The sequence below is a fragment of the Bufo bufo genome, chromosome 6 (assembly GCF_905171765.1).
Source record: "Bufo bufo chromosome 6, aBufBuf1.1, whole genome shotgun sequence".
NCBI classification, from domain to species: domain Eukaryota; kingdom Metazoa; phylum Chordata; class Amphibia; order Anura; family Bufonidae; genus Bufo; species Bufo bufo.
Window position 1 is genome coordinate 334,894,872 of NC_053394.1, and position 15,226 is coordinate 334,910,097.

Here is a 15,226-nt window from a genome sequence, read left to right on the forward strand (position 1 = left end):
AAACATCATATTGTGGGGGCCAACTCCTGGCAATCCAACTGATTAGCAGTGCTCACTGAAGTCCTGGAAAACTCATTTAACCCCTCCACAATCTCGGTGGAGGTCGCATCTTTAACCCTTAGGATACCGGAGTTTTTTTTTTCGTTTTTGCGTTTTCATTTTACTTCCCTACTTTCCGTGAGCCATAACTTTTTCAAATATTTCCAGTCACATAGCTGTATGGGGGCTTATTTTTTGCAGGACAAGTTGTACTTTCTAATGGCACCATTAATTATGGCATAAAATGTAGTGGGAAGAGGGGGGGAAATTTTTTTCCAAATGGGGCGGAATTGGAAAAAAAAAACGCAATCCCTCCACCGTTTTATGGGTTATGTTCACACAGCGTTTTGTTTATGGCAAAACTGACCCATGCCCTTCATTCTCTGGGTCAGTACGATCACAACAAATAGTTTTTTTTTATGTGTAAATAGTGTCAAAATAAATTTTAACTTTGAGAATTTATTATATTTTTTTTTACATCACCATATTCTGACCCCCATAACTTTTTTATACTTCTGTCTACTGAGCTGTTTAGGGGCTCATTTTTTGCGGGACAATGCATAGTTTTTATTGATCCCATTTTGGAGTGTGCAAGACTTTTGGATCACATTTTATTTAATTTTTTTGGGGTAAGAGAAACAATGAAAAATGGCAAGTTGGCCATTTTGACCCCTTTTTCCTGCTACGCCATTCGGCGTATTTTTATTTTTTTGATTTTAATATTATGGGCGTTTTCGGTCGCGGTGATACCCAGGATGTTTATATTTGATATTTAGGAATATTATATATTTTTTTATTATACGGAAAGGGGCGATTGAAATTTTTTTTTTTAATATATATTTTTAAACTTTTTATTTTATTTATCATTTTAAAGGATCATAAATGACCTTAGAAATGATGTTTTAGAATTTTTCATTTTGACCTATAAGGGATTTAAAAAAAAAAAAAAAAAAAAAAAACATTCAGGTGCTGTGATCTCACTTAATCACGGCATCTAAAAGCATTTAATTAACGCGATCGGCATTATTGCCGCTTGCGGTAATTAGACGCAGGTCTCTGCTGTTTGAAACAGCAGAAACTTGCCGGCCATGACGCCTGCTGCACGCGCGAGCGGGCGTCATGCTTGTACGGCACTGGTAGCGAACATGGTACCCGTTTGCACAGGTGCAACGGGTGCCGTAGCCGCCGGGTTTCTGCCGTTTCAAACAGCAGATGTATACGATCAGCCATATGTGACCATGACATCTGAGCAGTCCAGAAGTTGCTCGCTCCTGCTCCAATAACAGTGTTCCCAGCTGAGATCGGGGAACTGGTAAGCTGCTGTAATAGCCTGAAGCCTCAAGCAGGCTTTGGCAGCTATTAGTGGAACATACCAATACACAGCTCTGTATGCATAACTACAAAAATTTATAGGGGTCAGAATATGGTGATTGGGGGGAAATACTATACAAGTGTGGTATCATTGTAATTGTACTGACCTGGAGAATGAAGGTAATAGGTCAATTTTATCACATGGTGAACGCTGTTAAAAAAAAAAAAAAAAAAGGCAGAATTTGTCCCAATACTACCCAATTTTATTTTTTCCCCTGCTTCCCACTACACTGTATGTCAACTGTAAAGGCTGTTTCACACGAGAGGATGCCATGCGTGTCATCCACAGCGCGAGCGACAGCCAAGCCCCGCACTGGACAGCAGAGACACGGAGCATTAACATGATTGATAATGTTCTGTGCCTCTCTGTGACCTTTTTACTACAAAATCACGGTGACAACTTTATCTCACTGTGATTTTGTGGTAAAAAGATCACAGAAAGGCACGGAGCATTATCATTTCACGCTCCGGATGACACGCACAGCATGCGCTCGTGTGAAACAGCCCTAAATGGTGCCATTAGAATGTACACCTTGTAATGCAAAAGAAGAAGCCCTGCAAGGCTCTGAATAGAAAAATAAGAAGGTTATGACTCTAGGAAGGCTGGGAGTGAAAAAGAAAAACCCCAAAACCAAGTTAAATATCAGAGAAAAGGATTCTAAAAGCTTTTTCTAATTTGTTATATGAGGAGGAATTTGAGTATTTCCTACAACAGGCAACATGTCAGGAAACAAAACAGCGCCTCCTAAAAATTGGCCGCTGCAGTCATAAGACACATAAATCGTACAGCCGTCCCTCAGCAGACTGTGGAGAAAGGACATGTGTCTCTTAGAGTATACCTTGTACCCAATTCAGCTAATAGGAAAGCCAGCAGATGTTTCGGTTGACGATGTAATCTGAAAGTAATTGAAAATGCTAAATTATTAAAATGTCAAAAAGAGATCGCAAAAAAATAAAAAAAATAAAAAAAAGACCATTTAAAAGCAACATGCTCAACTAAACACAGCACTCACAGTTTGCAAATATCTGTAAAGTTCACAAACGAAGTCTTCTTTGTGCCTACTCGGACGACTTGGGGAGGCTTCATGACAAATTTTCTTTTTTCTCCAGCTACCATGTCTGGATTTTTCTCACGCATTATGTTAAAAACTCTGTTAAGAAGCTGAAAGAAGAATGGTCAGTCAGTTCTCAACCTGTGGCCATGTCTCCAGGGGGGGGGGGGACCTGCAGTTCTCACGCTGAGGCTTTAATATGCCACAGTGCATGCTCATATAGCTCTAAGGATACTTTGATGTCATTTATTACGTTTAGCAGTTTAGTCATGTGTAGTATCGGATCAAACCTTTCCCTTTAAGGGGAATCTGTCCCCCCGATATTTGGCTATTATCTATAGTAGTAAAATGAGCAGTACAGCAGATAAGGAGTCCAGATCACAATTTTTTTTTATTTTCCTACTGCCCCCGGTTCATCCGCTGTCTCCTTCTCCCAGGCTGCAAGCTGGACACTCGCTGCGGAGCGCGTCGCAGCCAGGGAGACGATGGGCTTTTTTCTCTCCCGGCTTGCCATGGTAAGGCTAAGTCTGATCAGTACACTATATAGTGTACTGTATTGTATTATAAAGACATCAGACCCACTGGATCTTCAAGAACCAAGTGGGTCTGGATCAAAGTAAAAAAAAAAAATGTGAAAAAAGTAAAAATAAAAAAAAATGCACATTTATCACTGATTAAAAATTAAAAATTAAATTTAAATGCACTACACGTTTGATATCATCAGGTCCGTAATGACCTGATCTATGAAACGGTCATGTTACTTTCCCCGCACAGTGAACGCCATAAAAATAAAAAGTAAAAATTATGAAATTGAAATTTTGCCCACCTTACTTCCCAAAAAAGGTAATAAAATTGATCAAAAAAGTCGTATGTACGCCAAAATGGTACCAGTCAAATCGGCACCTCATCCCGCCAAAAATGAGCCCCTACATGAGACAATCGCCCAAAATGTTAATAAAAAAAATAAATAAAAAAGTGGCTCTCAGACTATGGAGACATTAAAACATGATTTATTTTTGTTTCAAAAATGATATTATTGTTAAACTTAAATAAATCAATAAAAAAGTATACATATTAGGTATCACCGCGTCCGTAAGAACCTGCTCTATAAAAATATCACATGACCTAATCCCTCAGGTGAACACGGCGCAAAAAATAAAAAAATTATTATATATATATTCGTCAAAAGCCATTTTTGTCACCTTACATCACAAAAAGTGTAATAGCAAGCAACCAAAATGTCCTATGCACCCCAAGATAGTGCCAATCAAACCGACATCTCATCCCGCAAAATGGGGTCACTTTTTTGGAGTTTCTAATGTAGGGGTGCATCAGGGGGGCTTCAAATGGGACATGGTGTAAAAACACCAGTCAGTCAAGCAAAATCTGCCTTCCAAAAAGCCGGAATTAGACTTACCGGTAATTCAGTTTCCACGAGATCACCACGACGGCTACAAGGAGATTGACCCCTGACCTCTGTAGGTGCAGGAACAGAGAGAGGGTTTAAATCCCCCCCTCCCACCACCAACACCAGTGTGTCCAAAATTACAGAGACAATCAAACAAAAAAGGTGGTGAGAACAAACATAGTAAATCAAGAGGGTATTACTTCATAACCTCATAGAAAATAAGTAAGGGGTAGGGAAAATACGTGCCGTCGTGGTGATCTCGTGGAAACTGAATTACCGGTAAGTCTAATTCCGGCTTTCCACCTCATCACCACGACGGCTACAAGGAGATATAAAAAATTATCGCCATGGGGGGACGACCGCCTGAAGGACCTTACGTCCAAAAGACAGGTCTGAACTGGATAGGTCTAACCTATAATGTTTAGTGAAGGTGTGAATGTTAGACCAAGTGGCAGCTTTACAGATATCATCCAGGGAAGCTCCTGCTCGCTCGGCTTGGGAAGAGGACATAGCTCGAGTAGAGTGGGCTCTCAAATTTGTGGGGCAAGGAAGACCCTGATACTCATAAGAAAAGGAAATGGAATCCCTGATCCATCGAGCTAAGGAGGACCTGGAGGCTTTTAGGCCCTTATTCTTACCGGAGAAGAGGATGAATAGGTTGTTAGATCTACGGAGACCTTTAGATACCTCAAGATAACGTAGTACTGAACGTCTCACATCCAGGGAATGGAAGCTAGCCTCTCTATCATTAGAGGGATTACTGCAGAAGGAAGGAAGGATTATCTCCTGGTTCCAGTGGAAATCTGATACTACCTTAGGTAGAAAACCTGGATCTAATCTTAAGATAATTCCGTCATCGGTGATGCGGAGGTAGGGTTCCTGAATGGATAGGGCCTGAATCTCGCCTAACCTTCTTGCGGACGTGATGGCCACTAAAAAGGCTGTTTTTAGAGAGATGTTTGATAGAACAGCTGTCCAAGGGCTCAAACGGAGCGAGGGTCAGGCCTGTGAGTACCGTATTAAGGTCCCAATTGGGGATCCTAGTTTTCAGGGAGGGACGAAGTCGGGAAGCGGCTCTCATAAACCTTTTGATCCAGCGATGATTGGCTAGGTCTAGATAAAAAAAACAGGCTAGGGCAGAGACCTGTACCTTCAGGGTGGAAGGCCTGAGACCCAATTGAAGTCCCTGCTGGAGGAAATCTAAGATCCTCTGGAAGTTGGGTGGCTCTAGATTTGGGGCAGGATTGCAGCTCCAAGAACAAAAGCGCTTCCAAATTTTTAGATATATCGAAAAGGTGACTTTCTTCCTACTTGCTTTAAGGGTTGAAATCACTTGATCAGAAAGTCCTTGAGATCTCAACCTCTGGACTTCAGGATCCAGGCCGATAGCTTGAGAAAACTCGAATTGGCGTGCAGTATCGGCCCCTGATGAAGAAGGTCCCTCCTGGAGGGAAGAGGCCATGGATCTTCTATCGATAGGTTCTTTAATGAAGTGAACCAGCTCCTTTTCAGCCAATAGGGGGCTATTAGGATCAAAGTCGAGTTTTCTGAGTTGAGCTTTTGAATTACCCTGGGAAGCAGAGGCAAGGGTGGGAATGCGTAGCAGAGATCCCAGTCCCAGGGAATAGTCAGCGCATCCAGAGCCCAAGGGTTGTCCCAAGGGTTCAAGGAGCAGAATGTTGGTACTTTTGCGTTTTTCTTGGACGCAAACAGGTCCACCTGCGGGACACCCCACTTCTCTACGAGAGTCTGGAACACGTCCTGATTCAGGGACCACTCGGTATGGTCTATCCACTGACGACTGAGATAGTCTGCCTCCACGTTTAGGATCCCTTTTAGATGGATTGCGGAGATGGACTTCACGCGGGACTCTGCCCAGTCGAAGATTTTTCTTGAGATTGACATCAGTTTCTCTGACCTTGTGCCTCCCTGATGAGAAAGGTACGCCACTGTCGTCGTATTGTCTGAGAGTATTTTTATGTGGTGACCCACAAGGAGGGCTTCTGCCGCCTTCAGGGCTTTCCGGACCGCTTCCAGCTCCCTGAAATTGGAAGATTGGGAGCGGGTTACCGAAACCCAGGAGCCTTGAAAGAAGTGATCTCCCACTTTCGCACCCCATCCTTTCTCGCTCGCATCCGTGAGAACTTGGATGTAGGGGGTCTTCTCCCAGGCGACTCCCAAGGACAGGTTGGCTGAATGTTTCCACCAGTTTAGGGAGACCTTCACCGCGGTGGGAATCAGAACCTTGTGGTTCAGTGAGGACTATCGCCTGTCCCAAGATCTGAGGATCCATAGCTGAAGTGATCGAAAGGGAGACTGGCTCCAGGGAACGGACGGGATGCAGGATGAAAGAAGGCCCAGGAGGCTCATAGCCTCTCTTATGGGACAAGACCTTCTGTTCTGAAACCGACGGATCTTCAGTTGGAGGCCTTTGATCTTGTCTGGTGGAAGGAAGGTACGCTGAGCCCGGGAGTCCAGGATGACCCCCAGAAACTGGATGGTACCAGATGTGACTTTTTCTGGTTCACCAACCATCCCAGATCTTGGATGAGAGATAGGAAGGTTAGTAAGTCCGATCTTAGATCGTCCTCTGAGTTCCCGACTAGGAGGAAGTCGTCCAGGTATGGAACAATCACTAGTCCTTTGTGTCTCAGGAAGGCTACCATCTCGACCACCAGCTTCGTAAAGATTCTGGGCGCAGACTATATCCCAAAGGGGAGGGCCGTAAACTGGAAGTGGTTGGTTATCCCCTTGTGATCCTGAATAGCAAATCTTAGGAGCCTCTGGGATTCTGGATGAATTGGGACGTGATAGTAGGCGTCCTGAAGATCTACTGAGCACATTAGGGCGTTCTTCCCTATTAAGGGGATCAGGGATTTTAGGGATTCCATCCTGAACTTTCGATAAATTATAAACTTGTTTAGGGCTTTCAAGTTTATAATTGTACAGAAAGACCCCTCTTTCTTCTCCACTAGGAAAAGGCTTGAATAGAAGCCCTGCCCCAGTTGAGAAGGGGGGACCCGTACTATCACGTCCATAGCCAGAAGGCTCTGAACTCCTTGTAGAATTTTTAGACGAGTGCTGGGGGAGCCTGGATTCGTAATGACGAAGCGGTTTGGGGGAGATGAGGAAAGTTCGATCCGATAGCCGAATTTTAAGATGTCCCGGACCCAAGGATTCGGGGAGATGGACTCCCACGGAGTCAAAAATCTCCTCAATCTCCCCCCCACGCTGGCTTTATTGTTTATCGGATTTACTTTGGGCGGAAGAGGGATTACCTCTACCCCTGCCCCCTTTGGAATAGCTCCAACGCCCTGACTTTCCCTTATCCCTAAAGGGTTTATTCTGGCTAGAGGGGGCCCGAAAGGGATATTTCCTTTTAAAAGATCTTTCCTCAGGAAAGCCCTTCTTATCTGCGGCCTTTTCCAGGATACGGTCCAAGACCGGGCCAAATACATATTCCCCCGAAAACGGGATAGCACATAGCTTCATCTTTGAAGTGTTGTCGCCCGACCAGCTTTTCATTCACAAGGCGCGGCGGGCAGCGTTGGAAAGCCCTGCATCCTTTGCGGCGAATCTAACGGATTCGGCCGAGGCGTCTGCCATAAAAGCTGTGGCCGATTTCAATAAGGGAAGGGACCTGAGTAGCTCTTCCCTAGGGGTATTATCCATAATATGATTTTCTAACTCGTCTAGCCATATCCTCATGGACCTGGCTACCGAGGTGGCCGCGATGTTAGTTTTCAGATTAATCATGGCCGCCATCCCATGATTTTTTCAGGAGACTATCTGCCTTCCTATCCATAGGATCACGTAATTGTGAGGTATCTTCAAAGGGCAAGGCAGTCTTTTTATTGACCTTGGCGACCTGAATGTCCACTTTGGGAGTCTCATTGAAGATCTTCACCTCATTTGAATCAAATAATAAACGGTTCTTGAAGGATTTGGAAACCCCCAACCGTTTTTCAGGGTTGGACCAAGCGTCCAAAACCATATCTCGGATATTTTCATTGATTGGAAACACACGGGTTTTCTTAACCCGGAGTCTCCCAAACATCTCGTCTTGTATTGAGTGGGCTTTTGGGGTGTCTTCTATACCCATCGTGGCCCGGACAGCCCTTAGAAGGTCTGGCATCTCCTCTAGCGAAAAGCAAAACTTCCTCTCTGACTCATATCGGTATCAGAGAGAAGCTCCTCGTCCTCCCAGGCTCTAGATGTAGACGCATCTTCCCCTGTTACCTCCGGGTCAGATAAGGAGGGAGATGGTTCCCTTCGCCTTTTCGGTGGAGGCGAATCCCGGGGAGGGGGGGAAATTTGGGATAAGGAGGTCTTTACTTCATTACGGATCATGGACCTCAGTTCCTCAAGGAAGCTAGAGATACAGTCCTTGCAGAGCTTTTTGCGATACTCGTCCAGAAGCCGTTTGAGGCAGGACACGCATTTGGCCTGTTTCTTGATCCTTTTCTGGACCTCCTTAGGAACCTGGTGGAAATAATCCCTATCAGCCATGAGATAAAAGTCATGGAGAGAAAAAAGCCCCAAGCCTGAGAAGTGGAGGAGGAGTATGCAACCTGGTACAGTGTTTTAAAAAACAAGTAGCAGAGCAACAAGCGCTTCCCCACAGGGGACTTACTGTAGGCAGCACAGGAGGGTCTCCAGGGGAGCGGGGTTCAGCCGACATGACTAACACAGCTCCAGGTACACCGCACAGATCAGGCGTTCAGCGCTTGCTGGCGCCGAAAATTTGAATCTGGAGACGCTTCCTGGTCTCCAGGGGAGCGGGGTTCAGCCGACATGACTAACACAGCTCCAGGTACACCGCACAGATCAGGCGTTCAGCGCTTGCTGGCGCCGAAAATTTGAATCTGGAGACGCTTCCTGGATGACGTCACTTCCCTCCGTCCACCGGAAGTGACGTCGGCCGCCCTTAGAAGCGCTTTGGTGCGCACCCGGCGAACGCCCCAGACTCGGCGTCAGATCGCAGCCGGGAGCAGGCTCACATCTTATAATGGAGCGAGGCCTCCCTCCTCACCCCTGCCCAGCATTAGTACACCGACCGCAGGAGGGCAGGGGGAACACCGGTAGGTGCCAGGAAAGAACTACCATCTTCATCTCCCCGCAGGGAGACTCTCTCTGCCCCTGTCCTCTGTAGGGACAGGAAACACTGGTGTTGGTGGTGGGAGGGGGGGATTTAAACCCTCTCTCTGTTCCTGCCCCTACAGAGGTCAGGGGTCAATCTCCTTGTAGCCGTCGTGGTGATGAGGTGGAAACCAGCAGTTTACGACCACATATGGGGTGTTTCTGCAAACTACAGAATCAGGGCAATAAATATTGAGTTTTGTTTGGCTGTTAACCCTTGCTTTGTTACTGGAATTTTTTTTAGCTCCATTTGCCATTAAGGCCTCATGCACACGGCCGTCGTTTTGGTCCGCATCCGAGCTGCAGTTCGTGGCCCGGATGCGGATGGGGCCGCAAAAGATGAAGACAGCACTCCGTGTGCTGTCCCGCATCCGTTTCTCCGTTCCGTGGTCCGCAAAAAAAATAAAAACATGCCCTATTCTTGTCCGCGCTTTGCAGACAAGAATAGGCAGTTCTATTAAAGGCTGTCCGTGCTGTTCCACAAATTGCGGAACGCGCACGGACCCCATGCGTGTTTTGCGGACCGCAAAACACACCAGTCGTGTGCATGTAGCCTAACTCTTGTGGAACACCTAAAGGGTTAACGACATTTGTAAAATCAGTTTTGAATACCTTGAGGGGTCTAGTTTCTAGAATGGTTTCTATTATGTAAGGCTCACAAAGTGACTTCAGACCTGAACTGGTCCTTAAAAAGTGGGTTTTTGAAAATTTCTTGAAAAAAAATGTGCCACTGGTCAGATTTGCAAAAAAATGGTCTGGTCCTTAAGGTGAAAATGAGCCCGGTCCATAACCCCTTAAGGACGCAGGGCGTACCGGTACGCCCTATTTCCCGAGTCCTTAAGGACCAAGGGCGTACAGGTACGTCCTGACTTAAATTCGGAATTCCGGCGCCGCAGGGGTTAATCGGAACGGGACGCCGGCTGAAATCATTCAGCCGGCATCCCGTAACAACGCAGGGGGGGGTCATTTGACCCCCCCGTATCGGCGATCGCAGAAAACCGCAGGTCAATTCAGACCTGCGGTTTTCTGCGTTTCCGGTCCATTCGGGTGTCCTGTGACCCGATGAACCGGAAAAAGACTGCGATCGGTGGCGTAATTTTACACCACCTATCGCAGTCCGAGGATTTGGAGAGGCGGTGCTGGCCCTGGTGCTGAACGCCGCTGTCCAGGGTGCTGATTGGTGCAGGGGAGAGAGGCGCGAGATTCAAACTTCCTGCGCTCCTCTCTCCCCTCCTCTTCCTGTCCAGCACCCTGACCGTGCAGCACCGTCCAGAACGAGCTCCTGTGTCCCCCTAATCGCCATCCATCACCCTCCTGCACCCATCGCCACCCAGGTAGGTTAGGGTCAGTGAGGGAGAGGCACCGTTAGGCAGGGAAAGAAGGGAAAAGTTAGTTAGGAAAAAAAAAAAAAAAAAAAACTTTTATTCCAAACTTCCATCTATCCATCTAACCCTAACCCAGACCCCCCCTGCCACTTCAACCCCCAGAATGTCCCCCCACTCTGGGTGTTAGCGGGAAACTCGTGTGGGACCTTATGTACCCACTGCTGGATAATGGTTACCACTTGTACGTGGATAACTTTTATACCAGCATTCCCTTGTTCAGGTCCCTTGCCGCCAGATCCACGTTCGCTTGTGGGACCGTGCGGAAAAATCAACGCGGCCTCCCTGCCTACCCCCTCCAGGTACCTATCCCCAGGGGTGAGACCCGTGCCCTTACCAGTGGAAACCTGTTGCTGGTCAGGTATAAGGACAAGAGGGATGTCCTTATGCTGTCCACAATCCACGGTAACGGCACCACCCCTGTCCCTGTGCGAGGTACCGCGGCAACGGTCCTCAAGCCCGATTGTATCGTCGACTACAATCGGTATATGGGAGGAGTTGATCTCTCTGATCAAGTCCTCACGCCATATAACGCCATGCGCAAAACCCGGGCATGGTACAAAAAAGTTGCGGTCTACTTGGTACAGGTTGCCATGTACAACTCTTTTGTACTATCCCGAAGCGCTGGCAGCACAGGGACATTCCTCCAGTTCTATGAGGCAGTCCTCAAAGACCTGATCTTTTCGGACCGGGAAAGAGCAGGCCGGAGTACCTCGGGAATTGGAGGCGCCCGGATCGTCCCTGGCCAACACTTTCCAGGTGTGGTCCCCCATACTGGAAAGAAGGGACGAACCCAAAAAAAGTGCAGAGTGTGTCGCAGGAGGGGGATACGGAAGGACACCACTACTCAATGTGACACTTGCCCCGATCATCCGGGCCTCTGCATTGACGGTTGCTTCAGGGAGTATCACACTTCCATGGAGTACTAAATTTTTATAATCCTCAACAGTCCACTAGAGAACATAAAACACTATGGCTCTCAGACTTTGGAGACACGGAAACAATTTTTCTTTCCCCAAAAAATATTAGTTTTAGAGCAGGCATCCTCAAACTGCGGCCCTCCAGATGTTGTAAAACTATAACTCCCAGCATGCCCAGACAACCTACAGCCATCAGCAGGGCATGGTGGGAATTGTAGTTTTACAATATCTGGAGGGCCGCAGTTTTAGGATGCCTGCTTAGTGTCTCCAAAGTCTGAGAGCCATACATATTGGGCATCGTCGCGTGCGTAAAAGTCGTCGCTATAAAAATAACTTTTGACCAAACGCCTCGGATGAACGGTGTTAAAAATATAAAATAAAAACTGTGCCAAAACACCAATTTTTGGGCAAAATTTCAATTTGAATCCATTTTGCCGGTAATAAAGCAAGGGTTAACAGCCAAACAAAACTAAATATTTATTGCCCCGATTCTGTAGTTTGCAGAAACACCCCATATGTGGTCGTAAATGGTTATATAGCCGCACGGCAGGGCATAGAACGAAGGGAACTCCATATGGTTTCTGGAAGGCAGATTTTGATGGACAGTTTTTTTTTTGACACCATGTCCCATTAGAAGCCCCCCCTGATGTAGCCTAGACTAGAAACTCCAAAAAAGTGACCCCATCTAAGAAACTACACCCCTCAAGGTATTCAAAAGTTACTTTACAAACTATGTTAACCCTTTAGGTGTTCCACAAAACCAAATAGTGAATGTAGAAACAATTTTAGAATTACATTTTTTTGTTACATTGCCTCAAAAAAGAGTAATATAGAGCAACCAAAAATCAAATTTACCCCAAAAATAGTCCCAAAACAACAACCACCTTATCCCGTAGTTTCCTAGATGGGGTCACTTTTATGGAGTTTCTACTCTAGGGGTGCATCAGGGGGCTTGAAAGGGTACATGGTGTCAATAAACCAGTCCAGCAAAATCTGCCTTCCAAAAATGACGTTCCCCTTCTTCTATGTCCTGCCGTTTAGCCAAATAGTAGTTTACGACCACATATGGGGTGTTTTTGCAAACTACAGAATCAGGGCAACCCATTTTGAGTGTTGTTTGGCAGTTAACCCTTGTTTTACTCCTGGAAAAAATTGATTATATTGGAAAATTTTCCAAAAAATATAAATTTCAAAATTGTTTCTCCATCTGCCATTAACTCTTGTGGAACACCTAAAGGGTTAACAAAGTTTGTAAACCCAGTTTTGAATACCTTGAGGGGTGTACTTTCTTAGATGGAGTCACTTTTTTGAAATTTCTATTCTAGGGGTGCAACAGGGGGCTTCAAATGGGACATGGTATAAACAAAACCAGTCCTACCAAATCTGCCTTCCAAAACCCATATGGTGTTCCCCTCCTTCTATGTGCTACCGTTCGGCCAAACAGTAGTTTACGACCACATATGGGGTGTTTTTGCAAACTACAGAATCAGGGCAACCCATTTTGAGTGTTGTTTGGCAGTTAACCCTTGTTTTACTCCTGGAAAAAATTGATTATATTGGAAAATTTTCCAAAAAATATAAATTTCAAAATTGTTTCTCCATCTGCCATTAACTCTTGTGGAACACCTAAAGGGTTAACAAAGTTTGTAAACCCAGTTTTGAATACCTTGAGGGGTGTACTTTCTTAGATGGAGTCACTTTTTTGAAATTTCTATTCTAGGGGTGCAACAGGGGGCTTCAAATGGGACATGGTATAAACAAAACCAGTCCTGCCAAATCTGCCTTCCAAAACCCATATGGTGTTCCCCTCCTTCTATGTGCTACCGTTCGGCCAAACAGTAGTTTACGACCACATATGGGGTGTTTTTGCAAACTACAGAATCAGGGCAACCCATTTTGAGTGTTGTTTGGCAGTTAACCCTTGTTTTACTCCTGGAAAAAATTGATTATATTGGAAAATTTTCCAAAAAATATAAATTTCAAAATTGTTTCTCCATCTGCCATTAACTCTTGTGGAACACCTAAAGGGTTAACAAAGTTTGAAAAAACAGTTTTGAATACCTTGAGGGGTGTAGTTTCTAGAATGGGGTCATTTTTGGGAGGTTTCTATTATCTAAGCCTCACAATATGACTTCAAACCTGAACTGGTCCATAAAAAGTGGGATTTTGAAGATTTCTGAAAATTTCAAAATTTGCTTCTAAACTTCTAAGCCTTGTAACATCCCCAAAAAATAAAATATCATTCCCAAAACAATTCAAGCATGAAGTAGACATATGGGGAATGTAAAGTCATCACAATTTTTGGGGGTATTACTATGTATTACAGAGGTAGAGAAACTGAAAATTTGAAATTTGCTAATTTTTCAAAATTTACGGTAAAAATTGTATTTTTTTATGCAAAAAAATTAACTTTTTTGACCCAATTTTAGCAGTGTCATGAAGTACAATATGTGACGAAAAAACAATCTCAGAACGGCCTGGGTAAGTCAAAGTGTTTTAAAGTTATGAGCACTTAAAGTGACACTGGTCAGATTTGCAAAAAATGGCCTGGTCCTTAAGGTGAAAATGAGCCCGGTCCTTAAGGGGTTAAAGGGTTAAAAATATGGAAAAAAAATATATAATTTGAAACGGATCCGTTTGTCCGTATGACAAGCGGACAGACAGATCCGTTCTTGCAATACATTTGTGAGACGGATCCGCATCCGGATCAGTCTACAAAATGCTGTCCGTTTGCATGCAGATTGCCGGATCACTCTGCAGCAAGTGTTAAAGTAACCTTAGAAGTTTAGAAGCAAATCTCGAAAAATTTCCAAAACCCACTTTAACCCCTTAAGGACTGGGCTCATTTTCACCTTAAGGACCAGGCCATTTTTTGCAAATCTGACCAGTGTCACTTCATGTGTGAATAACTTTAAAACGCTTTTACTTATCCAGGCCATTCTGAGACCGTTTTCTCGTCACATATTGTACTTCATGACACTGGTAAAAATGGAGTAAAAAAAAAAAATCATTTTTATTTATAAAAAAAAAAACCAAATTTACCAAAATTTTTTTAAAAAAATTGGCAAAATTTCCAAGTTTCAATTTCTCTACTTCTATAATACATAGTAATACCTCCAAAAATAGTTAGTAAATTTACATTCCCCATATGTCTACTTCATGTTTGGATCATTTTGGAAATGCCATTAAATTTTTTGGGTACGTTACAAGGCTTAGACGTAAAGAAGCAAATCTCCAAAACCCACTTTTTAAGGACCAGTTCAGGTCTGAAGTTACTTTGTGGGGCTTACATAATAGAAACCACCCAAAAATGACCCCATTTTAGAAACTACACCCCTCAAGGTATCCAAAACTGATTTTACAAAAGTTGTTAACCCTTTAGATGTTCCACAAGAATTAATGGAACATGGAGATGAAATTTCAGAATTTCACTTTTTTGGCAGATTTTCCATTTTAATAATTTTTTCCCGCTAACAAAATCAAGGATTAACAGCCAAACTAAACTCAATATTTATGGCCCCGATTCTGTAGTTTACAGAAACATCCCATATGTGGTCGTAAACCGCTGTACGGGCACACGGCAGGGCGCAAAAGGAAAGAACCACCATATGGTTTACCCCATTTTGGAAACTATGGGATAAGGTTGCAGTTCTGTTGGTACTATTTTAGGGTACAGATGATTTTTGGTTGCTCTATATTACACTTTGTGAGGCAAGGTAACAAAAAAATTGCTGTTTTGGCACAGTTTTAATTTTTTGTTATTTACAACGTTCATCTGACAGGTTAGATGTAGTATTTCTATAGAGCAAGTTGTTACGGACGCGACAATACCAAATATGACTACTTTTTTTGTTTCACTTTTAAATAAAGCATTTTTGAAAAAAAAAAATTGTGTCGCCATATTCTGAAAGCCAT

The 15,226-nt window shown here is 44.3% G+C and overlaps 1 protein-coding gene across 1 annotated transcript in view; it reads right to left on the reverse strand.

The window, feature by feature from the left end:
* EIF2S2 (eukaryotic translation initiation factor 2 subunit beta) overlaps positions 1 to 15,226 on the reverse strand; it is a 47,148-nt gene that overhangs the window by 3,819 nt on the left and 28,103 nt on the right. The window contains exons 6-7 of the mRNA XM_040437104.1: positions 2,424 to 2,572; positions 2,250 to 2,306 (exon numbers count right to left, since the gene is read on the reverse strand). Of these exons, the coding sequence (XP_040293038.1) occupies positions 2,250 to 2,306; positions 2,424 to 2,572 (206 nt within the window). The remainder of the gene's footprint in view (positions 1 to 2,249; positions 2,307 to 2,423; positions 2,573 to 15,226) is intronic.